We start from the raw sequence: 24,993 nt of genomic DNA, 5'->3' as shown, positions 1-24,993 counted from the left end.
TGTACACTCGTACGTGTATCGACTGCAAACCATAGACGAAATGATTATTTTATAATAATGTACAGAACAAATCGATTTTCGGGTTAACCAATTTTGAATTTTTTTTTTTTTCAAATTCTCCTCCAGATGTCACCATCATGTCCATTCCTCCTTTTAACATATTTTTTTCCGCTCTTAGATAAGACTGTGTTCGGTGTCCCATTGATCACCAACGTCCAGAAAAACGGTTCGGCTCTACCGCTGTTCATTCAGTCGGCTTTCCGATGGCTGGAAGACAACGCTCTCGACCACGTGGGGTTGTTCCGCAAACCAGGCGTGAAGTCCCGGATACAGCGTCTAAAACAACTGGCCGAAGAGGACCCGGACAACTTGAAATTCGAAAACCACCAGGCCTACGACGTAGCCGATATGGTGAAACAATACTTCCGGGAGTTACCGGAGGCTCTGCTCACCAACAAACTATCAGAAAGTTTTATCGCGATCTTCCAACGTGAGTACATATCCGTATACTTATCAAGTACTCGTACCCGGTAGTGTAACGAAAATGTCTAGACTTGAAGAGAAAAGTTGCGATAGTAAACGATGGTCAAAATCGTATATTGGTTGTCTTTAACTTTCCTTTTTTATAAGTTCAAAAACAAACAGCATATAATATTTTTTTTTTATGTCTTTACATGCACCGATAAAATATAAAAATCATATAAATCTCATTTTATATAAAAATCATTCTATTAATCCATATAGGTACTATAATAAAAAATGTTTTTTCATCAATTCGATGGAGATTTTTTGTTTTCACGCCGCTGCACGTATTAGTGAAACATAATTTATTCCACGGTCCATTCGGTGTACGTTTAATATCACCGCAATGTTGATTTTTATGGAAAGCGAAATACTCGCGCGTGTACATTTTCGTACATTTTCAATACGGTTGATGTGGACGAATAAAATGTTTACCAGTGAAATATGATTAATTAACGATAAGAGATTTAGCAAATTAGACGTGCGTAATAATATACGTACCGTGATCGAACGCGACTTATATCTGATTGGCACTATGGAACATAGGTACATTCGCAACACTTCACTATACTCAACGAAAGTGGCCAATTAGGATTCGCATCGTAACTCGATTTTTCGCGTTAAACTAACCTAACCAAGCCGCGTATATGTCGTCCGTTATTCGTTCTGCGCCTCTGTGATTGTGCACGTAAGTGTACGCTAATCGAACTGTGCAAACCGAGGGCTCGTGTTTTCGATACGAACGAATAAAATTGTACGTACCCGTGTGCTGAATTCGACGTAGTGCGTGCTTTGCTTTGCTTTGTGGGGGGGGGGTGCTCTGCTTCAGGCTTTTGCCTCTCTCGGAGTGTGGAATATAGGATCTGAAAATGTTTTGCGAGTTTTACTAGGATGGGGGAGTTAGAAGGAGATGGAGCGATTTCTGTGACGAGGGGAGATGCAGGGTTTGGTTGAAATTTCACGGATCGTAGGAATCGGGGAATTGATTTTAAATTATTAGTTTCGATGGAGATTTGTTCAGGGAGAGGGATGACTCTGGTTGAGTTGCAGATCGTTTGGTTGGATACAAACCACGGGAGACCAGTGATTGTACGCAGAGTGGTGTTCTGGAGAACTTCTAGTTTGTTACGGTTGAACTTGGATATGTTGGAAGTCCATATAGGATTGGCATAAGTTATGATTGGTCTCAGAGAAGTTTTGTAGACGAAAGTTTTGTTGGAAAGGGAGAGAGGGCTGTTATGGGAAATTATTGGGTAGAGGAGGTATCTGTTTTGAAGTTTTTGGAAATGTAGTCGATGTGTTTAGAAAATTTTAGTTTATTGTCTAGGTGGACACCGAGGTATTTAACGGAGGGGGACCAATTGATTATTTTTGATTTTGAGTTTGTTGGAGACGGTTTTGGGTTTGTTGGTAAAGATGATGGCGGATGTTTTTAGAGGGTTTATGATTATTTTCCATTCGTCGAACCACAGTTGGGACAAGTCTAGTTGTTATTGAAGTTTACAAATTGCGGAATTGTTAGTTCTGCCCTGAGATAAGTCTAGGGTGTCATCGACGAAAAGAGCTGTTTTACAGTTTGTATGTTTGGGCATGTCATTGATGTAGAGAGAGAAGAGATGAGGGGATAGACAGGAACCTTGGGGCACTCCTGCCTGTATGGGTTTGACGGTTGAGAACTGATTGTCGACTTTTACGTAGAATTATCTGTTTGAGAAAAAAGATTTGATGATATTGATGAGTTGGACTGGAAGGTTTAGTGCTGAGAGTTTGAAAATAAGGCCGTCGTGCAAAACCTTATCAAAGGCTTTTTCGATGTCTAACAAGGCAGCCACGAACTTGATTCGTTTATTGAAGTTATTCACGATGTCGTCGATGACGGTGAGAAGTTGGATAGAGGTACTGTGGTTATGGCGAAAACCGTGTTGGACGTGACGAATAAGGTGGGAGGAGTGGTATTGGATTCTGTTGAGCAACAGGCGTTCGAAAACTTTAGAGATTGGATTTAGGTGTGAAATTGGTCTGAAGTTTTTAGGGTTTAAAACATCTTTGCCGGGTTTGGGGATCATAATGATTACTGCTCGTTTCCATTCGTGGGGGAAGTATTCGGCTCTGAAACAGGAATTGAAAATATGGCAAATGTGGGAGACGTAGTGCGTAACGCACACGTTTATAAAAACCAAAATTTCACCCGGCGGTCCGGCTGAAATCAGCTAAGTATTGCGCATATGTATTGTGGCACTGCGAATCCGTGTTTTCTATTTTCTATTTCCTATGCCGGACGCATTTCCCCCAGCACCACCTCTCTCGGGGCATTAAACTTCGAACCGAAAATTCGGTAATAAGGATGGGAGCGGGTCGTCCAGATGCCAGTAGCTTGGTTTCGCGCGTTGCGATACTAAACTCATTAGTAGAGTACGGATTTTGAAGGCATTAGATTTTTTTTTCTATTGCTCTAAAACGAAACTATTACAGCCAAAAATTCGATTCATGCTACTTACTTAGAATAAAATGCACGACATTTTATTTAGCTTTTTTTCTGCTTTTTTTTGTACATTAATGCTTTTTTCAAAATGTGTTCTTAATAAACATATTTGAAATGTTAATATTTATTTTCATATTATATGCGTTACAATTCTTATTCAATAATTTCTTGACAACCTTTCCCCGTGTGCTAAGTTTACCACGTATTGTATGGTATACAGTAGATGAATTAGTTATCTTAAAACGACAATAAACACAAATATATGGGCTTGCTCTGGAAATTTTCGTTGTAACAGCGTATAGTAATTTACGAAATTCCAAATATTATTTATTTATTTTGTTTGAAAAACCTCTTTTTAATGCTTTTTTTAAGCTTTTTCGGAAGATTTATACAGCTTTATTTCTTTAAAATCCGTACCCTACTCATTAGTGTTAAAAAACTAAAAACCTATTGCTATCGCGATCGGTGTATGGTAATTATTGTAATTTTACCGCTAGGAAAAATTTAATTTCTTTTGGTCGACCCGGTGTTTATGGTTTATATTTTTTTTAAACTGTTTCTTCACGATCAAATGGTGTAAGACCGTTGAATTAAAGAAAGAAAAAAAATTAATTTAGTTCGAAAGAAAAAAAAAATCGTTAAAATTAACGTTGCGTACACACGGAACTATCGCCATTCTTAACGCTGTTCGCATCCGTTCCGCAGACGTTCCGGTGTACCTGCAGAAAGAAGCGGTCCACTGCACCGTGCTGCTGTTGCCGGACGAGCACCGCGAGGCGCTGTTCACGCTGTTGGACTTCCTGTCGCGCGTGTCGTCTAGGAGCCACGTGAACCAGATGTCCGCCAGCAACCTGGCCGTGTGCCTGGCCCCGTCGCTGTTCCACCTCGGCAACGGGTCGTCGCAGGGCGGCGCAGGGTCCACGCCGCCCAGCCCGGTCACGTCGCAGCGGTCGTCGTCCGTGTCGCCGCGCCGCAACCATCAGTCGTCCACCATCGGTCTGCCGGACTCCAAGCAGCTGGGACAGAACAAGGCGGCCCACGACTGCCTGCTGTACCTGGTCAACCAGTATCATCAGCTGTTTGTCGTACGTATTCAACAATTTTGATCCGCTACAGCGCGAAATCGACCCCGGACCGAAACCTAATCCTAGCCGCCGTTAGTCTCTACCACACTCATATGTGGAAATGGCCGTGGGAGGAGTTAAGCCCTCGCCTGCACGTAAAAATTGATCGTGTTCCGTACACCAATGAACTAATTTTAGGTGGTAGGAGGGGGCGGTGACTGTGTTCACGTAAAAACATTGTAAATGGTGCGACCAAAAAATACTTGATAATCAATACATCATAGAGAATATCTCTTAATCTTCCAGTTTAACACTTGACAAAATGTTCTGCATGATTTACAACATAAATGCTACATTCAGGTTGTTGCTTATTAATTAAAAAATTATAAAGACGTTTTGTTATCCGTGGTTCTTTATTATATAAAAACTTGAATATTTTTTTCAATTTGAGGGTGATCATTAATAGATTCTGAATGAGATATAATCGTAGAACTAGAAACTTTTGAAGAACCCTTTAAATCAAGGTTATATTTTAGATTGTTTGATTTTTTTAGACGACCCTTCCCCGATGTCATGTTTTTTAAAAGAACGATTACAGCGCCTAATCAATTTACTATCAGATAATAATTCATTTGAATCTGCACACATACTAATTTTATCATTTTGAATTTTACTTTGGTCTTTCAAACCAGAATTACTCAAAATTTCGTATTGTGTAATGTTCAAATTAGATTCTTGACTGATAGTTATCAAGTTTTAAAATACAGTTGATTGAGCAGCAGTTTTTGTGTAATTCACGAATTTTACTAGTTTAAAATATTTATAGATGTACTACTTATTAAGTGTTTAGTAGAACTTGATTGGTTTGATTCAAATGAGTGACTGACATCAATAGGAGTCAACAAACTTTTTAACCTAGATCTCCCGACACGATCTTTTGATGAATCATTATTATCTAATGAATCAGCTGTTTTATTCGGCAATGACTCATTATAAGAGTCTTCTGGATTAAATTAATTATTTCGTTCATTTAATTTTTCATCAATAGAAACATTTGCTACTTCCACACTATTTTCATTTATTGATTAATTTATAGAACTAAAACCTTTTGAAGTATTCTTTAAATCAAGTTTATCTTTTGAATCATTTAATTTTTTTAAATTTGACCCTAAGAAGCCTTTGAAATGGCAGATGAAGTAAACAAATTATAATCTGATATATCTAAACTTAACTGATTTATATTTTTCTTTAAAAATTGAAATTTTGGAGATTTCATGCTTAAATTGTCCATCCTACTACTATCAGAATTATTTACAAAATCTTCTTCTATAGGAAGTATAAATCGTGGACACTTTTGAAAATGGTTCAAGCATATACTACTTTGGGTTATTTCCATTAGACTATCATTATCTATTGTATTTTCAAATGCATGACTAAAATTATGAGGATAAGATAGAGTTTATGTTTTTTTTTTTTTTAAATGCTGCCTTGGGTGTTGATAAAAATTGAGTATTATCAGCATTAAAGTTTGATATATTTACAACAGTAGAAGTAGAATCCAGAACCATGAAATCCTCTTTATACTTGAGAGTAACTCAAGGATTAGCACAGCATTCTTTTAAAGTACCAATATGAATATCGGAATCATTTACTGTAGCACCAGATGAATTTAATGTACCTAGAGATGTAGTTGCTGGCCATTCTGCACTTATACTTTGTTCCCCAACTTTTTGAGTTTCTTGGCCTAAAAAAGAAAAAGAAATGTATCTTTTCTGTTAATTAAAATATAATAAATAAAATTTGATAACAAAAAATTTAATTAAAATGTATTATAAACATGTATGTTTAAGTTATACAGTTATATACACAGTTATACATTATTATCTAATAACGAAAAAAATAAATCGATTTGGCATCGTCAAAAGAGGAGACTTACGCCTTCATCTCACATTCTTTGAACCAAACGTAAAAAAAAATTGGCTTTGAATCATCAAGCACAACCGTTTCACTGATCAATGCATTTCAAAACATTTAAATTATCCTTTTAAATTATATTTTAACGTAAATTTTACATTTTATTTTTATTATATTTACATTTATACACACGTATATTATTTATTATTCAATTATAAAAATTTCACGTATACTATTTTCATTTTATTTTAATGAAGTTAAGGGGGGGGGGGGGTTGAAAAAATTTTGATTCTTATGGGGGCGGCAGTTAAAAAAAGGTTAAGAAGCATTGCTCTAATCGTATTATACGAGTACCGCCTATGTGGCGGCCATGCCCAGTGCCGAGTTATTCACACGTTCGCTTCAATGTTTGACCGCGAGCACGTGTATTTATACGCGGGGTTTTTATTTTTCGTATACCTTTCAGATGTCAGAAGATATCATGAGCCAGTGTCACTTCAGCTATATGGACGAGAGCATACCGATAAGTCTAGAAGAACTAGGCGGGGAAATGGGTCACGACTGGAGAGGATACTTGAACGTGTGCACGTCCGCGTTGCTCAAGGAAGTCAAAGACAAGTAAGCGATCACACTATGTTCTACCCGAACGACCGTAATTACCGTACGAAAATCGTACGTCGTTATCTCACGGTTTTGACGATAGCGTTGTGGCTGCTACCGCAGTACGGTATAAAATATAATTTCGTTTTCGCGTTCCGCAGAAACCGAGGGTGGATCTCCATGGGCAGTTTTGAGAACGTCGACATATCGTACAAGAAAGTCGGCGACGGACACCCGTTGCGCTTGTGGCGCGTGTGCACGGAAGTCGAGGCACCGCCCACCGAGGTGCTGACCAGAGTGCTGTGGGAGAGGCACGTGTGGGACGCGGAGCTGGTGTCGGCCAAGGTGGTGATGAAAATGGACGCGCAGGCCGAGCTGTATCAGTACACGAACGCCGCGATGGAACCGCACCTGACCAAGGACTACTGTGTAGTGCGGTCCTGGAGGACGGACCTCGCCAAGGGTGGTTGCGCGATCGTTGAAACGTCCGTGGAACACCCGGACGCAAAGCTGCCGAAGGGCGCGGTCCGCGGCATCGTGCTGGCTTCCAGGTACCTGATCGAACCTTGCGGCTCGGGCAAGTCCAGGGTGCTGCATTTGTCTAGGGTCGACACGAAGTAAGTGCCCTACAATCCCGCATTGTCTCTTTCATATTATTCGATGTTACTCTCTCGTTCGACCGACACACATAAACAACAGTAATAATTACAATGTACTCACACGTCTATGTATTATCTTCGTTTCCAGGGGAAGGACGTGCGAGTGGTACAACAAGATATTCGGTCACATCACTTCCAAGTACTTGTCCAGGATTCGAAAATCATTTGAACATTCCGCCGAAGGTCCCGAGAGCAAAGTATGAGCAGTGTAGTACAGATTGCCTCACGTGGCACCGTTTCGATATTGTAAAGAATTTTTTTTTTTTTTTGTATATTATTTTATTTTATTAGATACTTCTAGTTGCTGTAAACAAATCGTTGTATCACATTAATACTTTGTGCGACATGATCAAATCGAATAAACATACATGACATCGATCACTAGTGTTGATGATGTCATTTGTATGTGTTGTGTGTATATTATATGGATAAAAGTGTACACATGTATTATTATATTTTTAACTTTTTATTTTTCTTAACATATACAAATCAAACCACGTTGTTACATAAGACACTGTAGACTGATTGGAGTAGATGATGCTTATTACTCAATAAAACAAAAAAAAAAAAACTTAAATACGTTTGTACAATTTGTTCTATGACAAAATAGGGATGCCAATTATAACGTTGATGATCGTTACTAAGGTTATCATTCGTAATGGTACTACCTGTAACAATAATAACAACAGGGTAGTTTTCGTTTGAATTTTAAAACTGAATTTATATTATGCATGTACCAATAAAAGTTCCTATATGATTTATTTATATAATTAACAGCGATTAATATTTAAATTGTTCAGTACAATACATTTTGACTAACCCAAAAGCACATTCACGGCCAAACTGTAAAAATTGTGTAAAATGGGACCATGTTTTTACTTAAAATAAATAAGAGACACATCACATATAATACAAATTTTGCCTAATTTTTAAAAGTTTGGAATGTATTTACCATTTTTATTATCATTGTATATTTTTGTTAGTAGTTAATATAAGTACTTAATTTATGTAAAATATAAGTTGAATTTTGAAACAATATGTGTTTTGAACTTATTTTACTTATTGTTGTGTAAGTATTTATGTATGATATTATATATTATATTATTCATATTGTTCAATGTTAGAATATAGTTACCTCTATTAATATTATTTGTGTTAAATCATGTTTAAAAAAAAAAATAATGAAAATAAAACATTGTTCTATAATCAAATACACATTCTCTTTAATCCTCACAAGAATTATGTACCTTAAACTTATAAGTTTTAATATTAAGAATACTGGTAAAAATATTTTGTCAATTCCAAATTATTTGGTATTTACTAGAAGGAAAAGTTAAATAATTAATTTTCAAATTATTTGTATCTTAATAAGTACTTAGAGTTTTTTCAAACGGTGCAATTGAACGATCACTAAAGACTACACAATAGAAATCTTTGATTTTTATAGTCATTATTTATTAGCTTTCAAATTTACTAAGAATGTGATTTATTCTTGTAATCCTTTAAAACTATTTATGTTATAAATAGGAAATTAGATAATTTATTAGCCAATTGAGATAAAAGATAAAAATTTACCACAGCTATTTCATTAAAAATGTATTTTGTATCCTATAAGTTATGTAAGTACATTAAGTCAATACAAATATATGTCAATTTGACATTTTGAATACAATCTGTAAATTTTGCATACCAATTAATTAGTTAATTTATAGCACAAAAAAAAAAAATAGTTGATGAGGATAATAATGACAATAAATGGTGATGTTGAAAACTAAATATTTAGGATTATTTGTATAAAAGGACAGGGCTTTGATATGTATGTAAAACATAGAATTAAGTGCTGTTGGATGAAATGAACAGAAGTGTATGTATCATAGGGATGTAGAAAATCAAGACGAGTGGAAATTTAGGATAATGGTAGACGACCCCTAATAGTTAGGAGAAAGGCGAGTGAGAATAATAACAATAATAATTTAAAAAAATCAAATGTAAGAAATTCAAATATTTTTACTTCATATTTTTTAAAACAAAGTAAATACTACTTGATAAATTCTTATTAATCAAATGGTAAATTTTTTAACAAAATTAATTCTGGTTTACAATAACATTTAAAAATTAAATCAAAAGTTATGTTTCAAAAAAAAAAAAAAAAAAAAAAATGAAATGGTTCACAGCAAAACAAAAATTCCAATATTAGTACCAATATCAATACAAAAATTGCTCAATCATCATAAATGTCATCAAAATTTAAATCTAAATCACTATTGCTAGTATCAGAATCAAATGCTTCATCATTCAAATCATTTGAAGGAGTTCCCAAAGCTAAACTTTTAAATTGGTTCAAAGCTACAAAAAAAAGAAAAAAAAAGAGATTAACATTATAACTGGTAATTATAATTCATTATTACTTGATATTAAACTAGTATAATAAACCTACTTCTTACTACCAAATTTTTGCTTTTAGATTCTTCTATATGCTCTGGATCATACTTCACATATATGTGCTGCTTTTCACATTTAAACAATCTTAACCATTTGTAATCTATAAAAATAAAAGAAACTTTCAAAGTGGTGAGTCACTAAGTTGGTATATCAGCATGAATAAATTATGATATAGATACACAACATAAATCATTAGGTGTAACCAGTACAGATATAGTTAAAAATTAAGCCAAATAGTTTAGTTCAATTCTAAATTAAATAGTTTTGTATGATTCAATACTAAAATTAGAAACACAATACTCAAGTATTAAGTTTGTTTAATAAATTATTTATCAATAATAAATTTACCAGTTTTAAACAATTTTTCCGCTTTTATATGCAAACCTTCAAAACTCATTTGATTTGTTACGTTGTCATCCTTTATTAGACCGTAAAGATTAACACAAAAGTAATAAATTTTATCTTTGAATTGAGCACTGAAAATAAAAACATTCAAAATCAAGTGTTATATATGTATATTATGGTATGTTTTACAGCTATTACTAAGGCCTGGATTTATATACAACTGCATATTTCTATGTGTACTACTTTAAGTATTTCTGATTAAAATTGTCGACCTATCATAAATCAACGTATATTTTTTTATTTTTTTTATTTACATATTAAGGGAAACTCACAATTAGTGCATATTATTGAATAGTTTCCATGTATATTCAAATAATATGTTTTTAAATATATACACTATGATATACATGTGAAAATAATAATACATTTTATACAATAGTTAATAATTATTAAAATTTTACTTTTTACTGTTGCACATTTTACAATTTTGTTAGCATATTAATCCAGGCCCTAATCATTACATTTAATAGGATACAATTAAAGAAAAATAGAATCTTACTTCAATGTTATACTATACATGGTAGACTCAATATTAAAATCATCTACTTCAAGAATATTGAATTTTAAATAAATATAATTTTTGTTTTGATACCAATAACAAATAGGAACAATTGAGTCAACATTGGTGTTGCATGTTAAACAATCAATTAAGCATTTTTTATTCGACTTTAACTTCTGATTTTTTGTAACAAAAGATGTATTTTTAAGCTTGGTATTAACTTCTTCGGTTTCATTAACAGGTAAAACTTCTTCAATCGATTTAACAGATGTAAGATTTTTAATACATTTATTTTCAGTAACTTGTATAACAGAAGAACTTTCATCAATTGTTTCAATTTTTATAGAATTTTCATTTTTAGAATCATCAACGTTTAATTTTATAGACTCAATTATATCTTTATAGGCCTAAATAAAGAGAATAGATAGTTACAATTTTAATTTGTTTTTTATAATCCATATTAATCTGAGCTATATAGGCAGTTAGAAAAGAGCTTTGAGAGCTTATTCTCTCAAAATCTAACATAGGCATGTGATATGAGAAATATATTGTAATACTTAATGTAGTTTTTAGATAATTAATATTCCAAATAATAATAATAATAATAATACTAATGGATGTTATAAATGAGAATTTTTTTTCTGTTGAAATTCTAAGTTAATAATTATTTTTTGATTTGTTAATTAATTTAAATGTCTATTTTACTCATCAAATACTATATACATAGGGTAAAAAGTGTACAGTTATTTGCACTTATATAGTTATTGGCACCACAAATTGTAAATCTTTATAAATAATTAAATCATTGTTATTTTGAGGAGTTCTTTTTATTATATTTAGCAAAATTTGTGTAGTTTAATTGTCAATGATTGATATAGTATTTATGTTATTCAATGATATAAATATTTCAACACACAAATCTATTTTTTGTAAACGTAAAATTCAGGTAAGATATTTAATATTCTATAGGTAATTATATTGATTTAAATAGTTTGAACTTAAGACATTCTGATTCCTTAAAATATTTAAATACTTCAAATGGATTTACTTTCTAAATACCACATTTAGTTTTTATTAATTAAATTTATTAGGTATGCCAATAACTGTCATAAATATTTCTAATTTTTCAGTTATTGGTATTGGATGCCGATAATTAAGTGATGATTAATTACTATTATTTTTATTGTTGGCTCTCTATTGTATAATTTATTTGTACTCACCAAAATGAAAATATCTTTCTTATAAAAGTAATGGTAAATTAATATGTTACCTAGATTATAGAAATGTCGAAAAAAAAAGGAAAGCTTTTCTGAAAGTAATTTAGAAAATGCTGTATCTGCTGTTTTAAATTATTTAATGAAAATATTAATAAAGAAATAAGAATAAAAATAGTATTAAACACTGAGGATTATATTTAAAACTTATATTTAAACTTTTTATATATTTAATATACTTACTAGTTTTTATACTTGATAATTGTAAAGTTATTTATTTTAATTATTAAAGGCTGAGGGTAGTATTTTAACTTTATACATACTTATTTAATATTTTTTAATAGTTTTTTATATTAATATTAATAGAGAGAAAAGTTATTTTAGCACTAAAAACTTAATTATTACCTATCTGATAAAAATCAAAATATTGAAGAATTTTTATTTTATTTTAAAATTAATAAAATAAGTATTGGAGCATTATTTGATTTGAGTGAGCAATATAATTAGTTGTAAATATTTAGAAATATTTTCAATTAATTTTCTTTGAAAAATTATACTTTGATACTTTAATACACCAACCTATATTATTTTAATATTAATTATAGGTACCTATGATATGAAAAATAAAAATTTTGTTTTGACCTATACTCAATTATTCAAATTCATTTCAAAATATCAAAGACCAATATATTCTATTTTTTAAGTTAGGAACATAAAATGTTTGACTATCTTTAAAAATTTACCTAGGTAATTCTATAAATAAATGTATTTTTCATTCACAAGTATATAGACAGTAAATAATTTAATATATTCAAAAATGATTTTTGTACTTAGCTTATATAAATCTTTTTATGATAATTGCAGAAACTCAAATTTTATAAACAAAAATGTGTGCCAATAACTATAATTTTTTGTATTATTGTTAAAATCCAGTAATTTAAAAAGTAGTATTAAACCTATAACATTTCTGATAACACAATTTAAAAGATAATTTATATTTGATTAATATGAGCTGGTGAGACATTTTCAAACATGGTAACAGTTTAAATATATACTGATTTAAACAAATTAGTTTGTTTTCTTGAAGTGCCAATAACTACTGAATACTTTAAACTACATATATCATACTATTATATTTATTCATATTATATTATATTATTATATGTATAATATTAAAAATTGAGTTTGAGGACAAACTATAAAGTAATTTACAGTATATTTATAGTAAGTTTATTATTATTTTGGTTAGTTTTAATGAAAATAAATAAAACAACCAGAGTTGATCAAACACAAGAAATAATTTAAATATAGTATATAGCCATACATCCAAATCATATAATTCAACATTAATATATAAAAATATGATTTTCATTTATATGAACTAAGTAATTACCGATCCCAAAAGAGCATGTCCAAATTCTTGAAAAAATAATTGTGTTGAATCTAAATCTTCAACTTCTACATTATTTTCAATTTCAGAAATTCTATCTTCAAATAAATTCTGTGGTATAAAATCATTTTCTTCTACAATATCTTTATTACAATATAGATCTATTAATTCGGACATCTTTAATGAGTCACAATATTCAGGAAAATTGGTTTTAAATTCAAAATTAACAGTATTATTTTCATCATATAAAATTACTTCATAATGATTACCACCAGATATTTTTGCTGATGAAATAGTATCATGAACCTATAAATTAAAATAATTAAAATACATTTATTACATTTTATTTTATTGATTACCGACTTTTAAATATATGTGCTCAGTCAAATCAAGTACATATTGCGTTAGTTCTTCAAGTTTATCTCCTGTAGGCAATGTATCCTTAACACCACTTAAACTGCATTCAATTGCCTAAAAAATTAATTAAATATTTAGGGATAATAATAAATTTTAATTTTATAAACTTTAGGTAATTATATTTACTTGGAATGGTAACTGAGTAATCAAATTTGATTGAATTGTAAGTAATGAGTTGGTTTTAATTTCATAAATATAACCTAAGTCAACAAATAACACTTCAACAGTTCTACTATTAAGTACTTCAATAATTTGAACACGGCCATATCTAAACCATACACAATTAAATTAATAATTATATAGCACATAATATACCTAAGTATCTCACTGAATTGTAACTGGATGTTGAGCTAAGCAAATAGCTCCTTTAATAATATGTTTTAATTTGTTTCCTTGTTTCTGTTCAACATAATTACAAATTTTTTCTTGAAGATTATTATACCTAAAATATTTAATGTATTATAAATAGTAATAAAATCGATGCTTACTTCTCCAGTTTCCAATAAAGTTATCCATAAGTTATCAAAAAAAAAAAAAGAATATAATTTTAAATTTATAAGAAAGATAAATATAACTATAATTAACGAATAATTATTGATAATTCTAATCTATAAAAACATAGCTTATAGATACCTATGGCATAATGGTTATATTATAATCAGGGTTCGGGACAGGCGCGGATCCAGGAAATTTTAACAGGGGGTACTCAAAAAAAAAAAATTATACCTTTTATTCTTCTATTTTATATTATATAAATGCTATATATTTTTTTTCAAACATCAGTATTAGATATTTATTAAATATAAACTTAAAAATAACATAAATTTCTTTTTTTTTTACATAAATTGTAAGTGTAATTTTCACGTGTTTTTTACTGAATTCTTCAATACCTTCCTCTAGATTAATTTTAATATGCCTGAGAATATTAAGGAGCAAAAGTCCATTTAATCTATCTTTTCCTACTGTTATCTTAGATAAGTTTTTGTTCCTCTAACTGAGAAAAATGTTCTTTCTGCTGTGCAAGTGGTAACTGGTATAACGCAAACAATTTTCAGCAATTCCTTTATATTCGGATAAAATGCAGAGGCATGGTTAAATGATTCTATAGCAGTTTTTGGTTTATCTGATTGGGATTTCCAAAATTGTTTTCACAAAATAACCTCACCTCTAACTACTTCAATTAATTCAATTAGATCATCAACATAAAATTTGGCCAATTCAATAATTTTTTTGATGTCTGCATTTTCGTGTAAAAAAAAATGGTATTGAATAATGTAAATGCATAATTGTTTCATGACAGTACCCTACAAATCTATTTTTAATTTCCGATATTAAATAATTAAAAAATGGTAAGTATAAAGTCAAACGAAAATATTCTTTTGGATCGTTGGTCAATATATTTTTGCGATTAGTTTGTTATAAGCTCTTAAAAACATCATTATAAACCCTAAAATAAGCATTTAAAAAATTTAAAATTAAGCAAAAATATTTATTAAAAAAAAAAAAAAAACTATAAAAATACTAATTAAAAAATCAAACAAAATAAAATTAAATTTTTCAAATTTTCAAATTTTCAATTTTTTAAAAAATTCAAGATTTTAAAGATTGTCTAAGAGATTTTTCTGAAAATAAAATGTAATCCATTCTTTTTTTAATTTGATCTTTCTGACGTTTGATACTCAGTTCTATTTTCAGCATTGGAATATCTTTGTTAACCCTAAACGATGCCTCGGACAGCGACGAACTACGTAATAACGTAGATAAGATAAGAATTATTTTCATTTTTAATTCTATCAAAAACGACTTTGCAAAAGAAAACTATAAAAATGTAAAAAAAACTGGTCAAATAAGTAAAAATATTTAGAAAAACTGGAAATAGCATTTTTTGAAAAATTGCTGAAAAAGCAAAAAAAGGCACTTTAAATTTTATAATTTTACGTGTTATAATTTGACATACACTTCTATAGCACTCTGCTACATTTTAAGTCAATCCATAAAAATAAGCAAATGCTTTAACTCCCGAGCCCTGATTATAACCAATCATTTTTTTATTTAGAAAAAAACTTAAGAAATTTAACTTATATAACAAATTAATACTTACATATCATAATATTTAGTATTCAGCACAAAAAAAAGTTTAGGACTTATAATATAATTTAGGGTGACCAAAGTTTCACTAGTCTTATCCAAGTGTGCCCATTGGGGTTGAGGTAATTTATAAAATGACATAAATTCTTCTATTGTAAGTTCATCTAATACAATTGCATACACCATAATAAGATTAAATAAAATACTTAATAAACGTTTTATATCCAACTTACGATTTTCAACATTTTGTTTTAATGTTGATGGCAAATTAATACCAGCTGCAGTACAGAGGTCAGTTAATTTTGTAATATGATCAAAATTTTTATCAGCATAACCAAAGTTTAACAATGAGCCAGGTAAAATGTCTATAAAGTCATATTGTTTTAAATTTGAATTCCAATTTTTTTTGTATAACTTTTTTATCCACAGAGTTGTTCCTAAAGCCATTTCAACCTAAAAATAACTTATAAATTCAGCATATAAAAAACTAAAAAAAAAAAAAAAAATTTCACCTTAACAATAATTGTATCATTACAATCTTTAGCATAATTCAAATCATTTCTAACTCTAGTAGTAGCTGGTTTACACCATTTTTGATCAAAGTCAATTGGTTTCACAGATGCTAAAAATATATCAACAGTGTTTGTTTCTAAACTCTTTAAGGAATCAGGTAACACAAAAATTTTCCATATCTAAATATATAATTAAAAAAATTGAACATCAAATGATTCAACAATATTAAAAAATTAATTACCGATATTGTGTCAACAAATCCTTCATCGATTAGCTTAACTTCCACTTTTGAATTAATAGTATTTGTATCTAAGAAACCAATAATAATTGCTCTAAAATATTCTGTATTCTCTTCTTCTCTTTTTTTAGTATATAACTGTACTGCTACAATATCGCCATATTTGGGGTTTTCATGAAGAATTCTAAAAGATGAACTTGTAAATCATAATTTAATTAAAGTATTTCAAGTTTATTTACCGAGAATCCTCATTAGAATAAAACATATTTAGCTCATGATTAATGGCGGTAGTATGGTCTTTTACATTAGACCAATTTGTATTATTGTTTAGACTATTAGTACAGTTCAATTTCAAAAGCTTAGCAGACAAGTGAGATGCATCATAAACTGTTAAAACTTTTATAATAGCTAGTCCAGACCTACAAAAAAATAAAAAAAATTATAGTTACAAAAAATAAATAATAAATATCAGATATTCTAATTTTTAAAAATTGAATATAAATAAATTAGAACAGAAATATTCAAAATAAAATTAACATACTTAGGAATGTTAACAGCAGGTTCGTCTACTTCTTTGAATAAAATATGACGGTCAGGGCATACTGATGGTTTTAGACAATTACCAAACTGTTTTACATTAATACACAAAAGCCTGTTTACTTTTTGCTTTTCTAAAGTTTTAGATATATTCTATTTGGAAAACATAAGCTTATAAATATAAATGTATTAAAATTAATGTAATATATTATTTATACAAAAGTTGAAAAGCAATTTCTTTAGTTTTTTTTTTTTTTTTTTACTGAAAGAACAAATTTACAGTTTCTAAAAAAAAATTACGATAAGTAATAAAATTGTATATTATAGTAAGTAATTACTAGGGAACGGATTTTAATGTAAATAAATATTTTTATGTAGTTTTAATATTGGAAAGTTTCCTTTTATTTTGAATGAACTGATGCTAATTTCATTTTAAATATTTTTAAATATTTTACCAATTTTACCAATAAATAATAATGAAATATTTTACTAATAAATATACGTAATCTGTATTATTATAGAATTTCCTTATTTATTTTAGTAATTTATGATGGACAAAAATATTTGATTAGGTCTGTACAATATCTTATCTAGGAAGTAGGTACAAATTTCAAAAAACTTGCAATCAATTTAGCAATTATTTCCGCTAATTTTGGATTTTTAATTGATACTATTTCAAAATTAGAATTTTTATTTTTCTATTATGTATTATTTATAAATTATATTAAATTATATCTAATTTTCAATTTCATTATTTCAATATTATAAATAAATTTTTATGAATTAATAAATAAATATATATTTAAATATTTTTAATTTTTTACTAAATTTAAATCCATTCCCTAGTAATTACATATAAATTGATATTAAACTTATATTTACGCAAATGCAATATTTTTATTTAATTTATTTATTTTTCAGTATTTAAATCTTTCTAACCATTGCATGTTTTTGTAAAATTGGTTCCACTTTACCATTTCCAAATTCTTTCATTATTTCAACAACTTTTGGAAGCTGCAGCATATCATTAGTATTATTACTTAAAAATATATAAGTACTGCGCTCTTTAATCTATTTAAAAATTTTAAAATTTAAAATCAATTAAATACATCATATGAAATTATATAAATAATATGATAATTTAAAATAATACAAAAAATAAAACATTTCAATTTAGAAATCTTACAGTAAGTATATTGTTTGAATTTTGTAGAACACTAAATCTCGTTGAAAATTTTTGTTTGTCAATAGGAATGTCATAATGTATAACACAATCTGCATTGTCAATATAAAAATCAAACATCATATCATCACTACAAATTAATATAAGTTTATTTTTAGCTAATGGCATATCCCATTTTTGTAAAGTATAAACTATAAAAAAATTCATATTAACTATTAATCCAAGCAAATTTTTATAAAATAAAAAATAGTTATTTAAAAATTTACCCTTGGCACTTTTCATTTGACTTGGTAATAATACCTCAATATCAGATTCATTTTGCTGAATATAATTAGAAATTATAGTAAGTTCATCTGTATTTGATGTAAACAAAACACTTCGACGACACTTAATATTATTATTTAAATAATCTGTAATCGTGGTATAAGGTTTCTATGATAAAGAATTATAATATATGAACATTTAAAATAAATTGTTTTACCTAATAATTTATCTAATTTATTATCACTAAAATGTACAAAATGAAATCCTATTTTCATGTAACGAGCAGCTTCTAAATGAGATCCAAAAATATATTGCCATTTGACAAACAACCGATTTAAAAAATCATCAACTTCTTTTGTCCATTTAACTGATGCAGATATCATTTGTAAGTTGCTAATGCTTTCTTTAAGTTGAATAAAGATTTTATAAAAATATACCATCTAGAAAGTTTTGAATTAATTTTATGTCACTACGATACATTACACAACATTTATTTACTTCATCTTTGTAGTTTACTAGAAGTACATCTATATTGTCAAAAACAACATGTCTAAGGTTCATCCAACTAAATATTTTTGTTTTATTTAAGAGATTATGGAGACTAGCTGGAGTAGTGATTAAAACATCACATCCATTACAAATATGGGCCTGTACAAAAAATACAACCCGCTTTACTCACTCAATTAATGTTGCAAATAGTTTTTAAACTCAATATATCTTACTATTGTATGTTGTACTGGCATAGATGCATAAGCAACAACAACTTTCACTGAATTTTCCCTTGGAGAAGTCAGTTTTTTTGATAAATCTTCTAATTCTGAACATGATCCTAATGAACTACTAAGAACAATTGCTTTAGGTCCAATTTCTAAATCAGTCTAAAAATTACAAATGGAAGTAAAATTATAAAGGTACATTTAATACATTAACGTGTTGTACATTATTTATTCATAATTTACCTCATCATTAACTCTATTATTCAAAATTGAAGAAAATATAGAAACTAGGTAAGAAAATGATTTTCCTCTTGAATATCCTACCATTGCTGTATTATAGTTATTTGATAAATATAAAAATGAATTTTGTTGTAAAGGTGACATTGTTCTAATATTCATTTTATCAAAAGCCTGAAAAAGATAAAATTTATAGCTATATAGAAAAAAATAAGCTACATTATTACATAAAAAATGATTGATGAATTTTGATCACAATTCTATATTTAAAGCTACTATATATCTTACTATGTTAAGATATAGTTAAAATAGTTAAAAATTTAAATAGGTATCAACAATTTTAATTGAAATTAGAAATAATTTTATACTTGAATAACATTGTGATGTATTTTGGACTGTCCCCAATCGCTGACAAATAGTTTTTCAAATGGTCCATATACCGGTGTTGCGTTTCTATTATTTTTCGATGCATCATACTGAAGACTACAATGAAAAAATTACGGTTCAATACATAAAATAATATAACGCGAAAGTAACATTTTAGTAACCAAGCGCAAATAAGAAGACAGTTGTCAAAAACAATTTCAACGAAAGAATAAAAATAAAAGAAAACGGGCAACTTACTCGGAATATTTATGCAAGTTCATTTGATCGAACATAATAATATATTATATTCCTCGTACGACCAACAAGAGTGAAAAAATAGCAAAAGTCGGCTAAACAACATACATCAATGCGGTTAACGATTGTGCAAGATCTATAATCAAGATGACAGTTAAATCTTGTTACAGAAAATATATATCACATGCTTAGAGTATATTTATATATATGATAAAATATTAAAAACCCAGATTATCCATAGATAACGTAAACATGAAAACCATAGGCATAAAAATATAATATATTTATGACTATGGTGAAAACGGGCTAACAAAATTTAAACGATAATACCTAATCGTTTTGAATTCCAGTGAGGGTTTTTGGGTTTTTCATTGTCGAATGGCAATATTAATTTGATTTTAAGTGGTTAGAACCCAACAAAAGCGCGAAAAAATATAGGATATCGGTAATTCCATTATGTTTTATTGTATTATATTATCGAATAAATAATGTTGTGTGTTCTTACATATATACAATATTTAAGTTGATTTTTTAACGAAACATAATTTATTTAACTAAAGTGTTAACCCTCTTAGTATCCAAGTACATTATAATGTACCACAGACTTCTATAGAAGTCTGTGTAACGTACTCACATTTTTATATTTGATAGTAGATTAATGATAAAAGCTACACACTTGTTTGAAATGTTTATAAACTGGTAATCATGTTTGGGATCAGGATAAAATATATTTCGGATAAGTGTTACCAATATATAAAAAAAAAATTACCAGAAAGGAGAAAAAATTTGATAATCAAATCGCAATTTTTTTCCATATGTTTTTTTCCCGCCTAAATGTTTATTTTAAATAAATATATATTTCATCTACCTTTTTGTTATGTGGTCAAAGCGGCATTGTTTATAATTTAACATTGTACCAAGAATTTATGAAGTAAGTAACAGAAAAATACTGCAGATAAATTTTAATTGATTTTACACTATGGAATTTAACAAACTCTAAAATAAATTAAATTAGATGATTTACATTATATCACAACTATTTCGAAAGAAAATGAATCATTAAATCTATACGTAATAAAAATATAAAAGTGTAGCGTTCGTTTCAAATGTGTTATTTTTATGTCGTTGAATCCCAATGTACATATCGAATTATCCGGAAATAAGCGTGCCAAAACTTTGAAATTTTCAGGATCACTTATTACATCCGTAAACAAAAAAAAAAAAAAAAACAATCAAAAAATATTTTTTTTTTCAAAACAAATAGTCGATACTGAAAGGAATAAGTACCATAAATTCAGGCTTTGCACCAGAATAATTTTTTCGGATTTCGGGTGTTCCAACACCACAATACAACATTTATACAAACGTTTAGGTGTTAATAACCGTTATTATTCGGGTGTTATTATTATTGATTAATACGGGTGTTAAGTAGTCAAGGAAAAATATTATGTTTCATTGGTTGAGGGTGGTGGGGCAGCTGAGTCCCTTTCCACTAATGACATATTTATATTTTTTGTTACCTGCCCATGTAATAAAATATCAATTTCTCATACAACTGTACAACAGTTTTTTAGACCCAACTATCATTATGTTAATTTCAAGAAATAGTGTAATTACCATTTATTGTCGGGGAAGAGAGGGTTATTTTATATGTGTATGAATCTTATAATTTATAATATCTATTAAAATTAAAAACACTAACATTATGTCCTACTCCTAGTCAGTGAAGGAATATCGCATGTGACAAAAAACAAACTATTTTGTATTCTGCGCTTGTGTTAGTGGCATAGACGGAAAACGAGAGGGGGGCTTGAGGGGACTAAGCCCCCCAGGAATATAAAGAATAGGTCTTAGTCCTCCTGGCCCTAAAAATGTTTAAGTGACTAAAAATACAAAAATTATTATAGTTGTAAAATGCATTTTTAATAACTGAATTAAAAAAAATATTCTGTGATAAAAATGAAATCAAATTCGTAAGATTTTACTAACTTGTCATGACTCGATCTCAATGTGATATTAATATGAAATAATAATAATACCTGTATAGGTTGTTTAATTTAATTAATTAATAATTTCTGTTTAGAATACCTACTCCAAAAAAGTCAAGATAAGGCACCTAATTGTTTTTTTGTTTAAATTGTTGATTAAAAATGTCAAATCGTCAAATTTCGTAAATTTCTTTGTTAAAATAAATAAATAATTGCGCAGTGGTATCTATAGGTGTAATATGCAAATAATGCTCAGCCCCTCCTACAAATTTCCGCTTATAGTTTGTGGTGCATGCACACTAAAAACGCACTTGCTAGGACATAGTGTAATACAAAAATAATTATTTGTACTTATGAATGTTACGATGACATTACACTAACTAAAATTGACAATTCACACCGTAGACATGTGTACTACACGGCATACACTGAACAAATAAGAATAACGCGAACAATTTAGGTAATCATACGCAAGATATCAATTCTATTTCAGACTTAAATATTGCAATAAATAACGACTCGGTGATTCGTAGAAGACCTATTACCTATTAATTTATAATAATACGACGTATCCGCTTGGGATAATTTTCAAAATAGTATCACGGTTGTTTACACTTGAACATTCAACATACCATACCATTCATGCACAACTATCAATATGATATATTATTTTCTTTATTTAGATAAATTTAGATTAATTAACAATTTTGTATATTATTTGTGAAATTATTCCTGTGAATAATAATTCTACTATTACACAACTAATGACAAAATTAAAATAACCACAAAAAATACTTACAAAATTATATGTCACATAAAGATTGTAAAATAAAAAATCATTGGGTTTCGGGTTAAAACCAATTTTTTATTCGGGTTTTGGTGAATTCGGGTGTTTTAAAAAAAAATCATTCGATTATATGGGTTTTAGGTGTTTGATTTTTTAAGGGTTTTTATGGGTGTTACGGGTTCAGATTCATTCGGGTGCAAAGCCCTGCCATTAATAAATTACAATATTAATATATTGAAGATTAAACGATGTAGAAAATATTGATATCAAGACTCGGTAGGGTAATAGTGAAAAATACAGTAATCCTAATTTTTTTAAATAGTAATTTTTAATTACTATTTAAAAACCCAATTTAACCCAATGACCTCTTAACAATAATACTGATCAAATTAATGTACATTTCTAAACATTTAATAATAATAATAAATAATAAAATTATATTCAATTAATAATTAAATAATTATTCGATCGAATAATAAATAATTGAGGCGCATAGAACCAGAACAGCCTAACCCACAAAAGTGTAATTATGCAGGACGGACATTTCAATTTTTGACTTTTTTTTTAGGCATAGGCATAGGGTTGAGCCACTTTGGTTCTAAAATTGTGTATCATAATCACAAAGCCAAGTACAATTATGTGCTGCATTTAGTAAATAAATTTTTTTGTGGGATATGTCATTGTAGATTTCAAATATCATATAAATGTGAAATGTTTTATCATATAAAACAAAATTTGATTTTTCGTGGCCGTTCTGGTTCTATGTGCCTCAATTATTCAATCGAATAATAAATAATTATTCAATCCAATAATAAATAATTATTCGAATAATCGTTATCGATTATTCAAATAAATAACTTGACAAGACTATCAAATAATTCAATAGTTATTATTCAATAACGCCCATCACTAGTTTTCCGTTTTCTTGAAATTCATTGACTTATCTGTATTTATTTTATCTTCCTAAATTAAGAATATTTTTCCTTCCCTCAAAAAAAACACCCTTTTCAGGGCCATAAGAATGTAATTCATTTTTTTTTTTTTACGTTATTTCATTTATAAAAATCTGCTTCCCACAAATATTGACACCAAGTTTTCAAGTTACTCTATTTCCAAAATTTATCAATCGTTTTCGAATCATGACGGACACCGCAGTTTCTGCAACTTAATCACCCACTCAAGTCGCTGCCAAGGCTCCACCAAAGAAGAAAGTAGCCAAACCTGCCACTTCTCAACCGACCACTGCTCTTATGGTTACCACGACCATAAAAGAACTCAAAGACAAGAAAGGTTCGTCACTACAAGGCATCAAGAAGTTCATGGCCGCTAACTACAAGGTAGATTCGACCAAAGTCGCTCCGTTTATTCGCAAATTTTTGAAAGCCACTGCCGCAAAGGGACTCTTTATGCAAAACAATGGTTCAGACGCATCAGGTCATTTCAAAATGGCAGTGAAGATAAAAAAATCCGTTCCGAAAAAAAGGTCGTTACCAAGAAGCCAGCTACCAAAATGCGCTTGTTGCAGCAGCCAAAAAGAGGAAATCGCTGGTGAAAAAGTCTAAGGCAGAACCAGTAGCGTATTTGAAGGGTGACGATGGGGGCAATCCCCTCCCCGAAAATTTTTAGACTAAAAATTTTTTATATAAGTAATGGGTATTTTATTATTATCGTAATCACTTCGTCAGCGTTCCAGGTGTCGTTACGATATCGATTACATTTCGCTCCCTATATTATGCTTTAACGTCATTATAATATTGGTTAAGGTTATATATGTTATAAATAATATGTTATATATATAAATATATTTATGTATGGTAAAATGGTATGATACAAGGTCTATTTGTTTAGTTTCTAATTATATTGGGTCTGGACGAATGGAAACTATCAAACGTTGGGATAAAAAACAAAAAATGTAAATCAATATTGAAAAGCCGGAAATAATTACAGTAGATATATAATACTTCAATGGTGGGAGGGGGTTGGATAAGACAACTTATAAGTTATTATAGAACGTTTATACGTTCAAGAAAATGAACCCGACGAATTATTGTACACGCTTTCGATCTTGTAGTGGCAAATTGTTGGTTGCAATATTTAAAAGACGCAGACCATTGTAATATAAATAAAAAAAAAAGAAAAGATCTGTTACATTTTCGTATGAAACTAGTGGAAAATCTAATAAAAGAAAATCAAAATTATAATAACGCCGAAAC

The 24,993-nt window shown here is 29.0% G+C and overlaps 2 protein-coding genes and 1 pseudogene across 7 annotated transcripts in view; 2 read left to right on the top strand and 1 right to left on the bottom strand.

Moving 5' to 3' along the window:
- Nucleotides 1–7,667, top strand: part of LOC112690696 (rho GTPase-activating protein 7) — a 106,246-nt gene extending 98,579 nt beyond the window's left edge. The window contains exons 15-19 of the mRNA XM_025564760.1: nt 179–490; nt 3,710–4,089; nt 6,449–6,600; nt 6,744–7,199; nt 7,330–7,667. Of these exons, the coding sequence (XP_025420545.1) occupies nt 179–490; nt 3,710–4,089; nt 6,449–6,600; nt 6,744–7,199; nt 7,330–7,444 (1,415 nt within the window). The 3' untranslated portion in view covers nt 7,445–7,667. The remainder of the gene's footprint in view (nt 1–178; nt 491–3,709; nt 4,090–6,448; nt 6,601–6,743; nt 7,200–7,329) is intronic.
- Nucleotides 7,668–9,384: 1,717 nt separating this feature from the next.
- On the bottom strand, nt 9,385–20,710 carry LOC112690689 (putative ATP-dependent RNA helicase TDRD12). 6 transcript variants are annotated; one of them, XM_025564752.1, is made up of 24 exons: nt 20,640–20,710; nt 20,009–20,141; nt 19,753–19,867; nt 19,391–19,558; nt 19,154–19,309; nt 18,930–19,079; nt 18,649–18,871; nt 18,434–18,577; nt 18,171–18,358; nt 17,924–18,055; nt 16,989–17,137; nt 16,687–16,866; nt 16,451–16,631; nt 16,209–16,388; nt 15,930–16,149; nt 15,710–15,860; nt 13,937–14,050; nt 13,735–13,876; nt 13,555–13,662; nt 13,195–13,497; nt 10,588–10,994; nt 10,032–10,159; nt 9,679–9,783; nt 9,385–9,587 (listed from the first exon to the last, which is right to left on the bottom strand). In XM_025564752.1, the coding sequence occupies exons 2-24, from the start codon at nt 20,041–20,043 to the stop codon at nt 9,463–9,465; spliced, it is 3,804 nt and encodes a 1,267-aa protein (XP_025420537.1). In that variant the 5' UTR covers nt 20,044–20,141; nt 20,640–20,710; the 3' UTR covers nt 9,385–9,462. The 6 variants fall into 6 exon arrangements, with proteins under 6 accessions (XP_025420537.1, XP_025420538.1, XP_025420535.1 ...); XM_025564753.1 differs by having other exon boundaries at nt 20,009–20,100; nt 20,640–20,684; XM_025564750.1 differs by lacking the exon at nt 20,640–20,710 and adding an exon at nt 20,511–20,633.
- Nucleotides 20,711–23,919: 3,209 nt separating this feature from the next.
- Nucleotides 23,920–24,342, top strand: LOC112690690 (annotated as a pseudogene).
- Nucleotides 24,343–24,993: the final 651 nt, after the last annotated feature.

Source organism: Sipha flava, unplaced genomic scaffold (genome assembly GCF_003268045.1).
Source record: "Sipha flava isolate LNK unplaced genomic scaffold, YSA_version1 518_pilon_pilon, whole genome shotgun sequence".
In the NCBI taxonomy this organism is placed as follows: Eukaryota; Metazoa; Arthropoda; class Insecta; order Hemiptera; family Aphididae; genus Sipha; species Sipha flava.
Note: the sequence above shows the minus strand (reverse complement) of the source record. Positions and strands in the feature narration are given on the sequence as shown.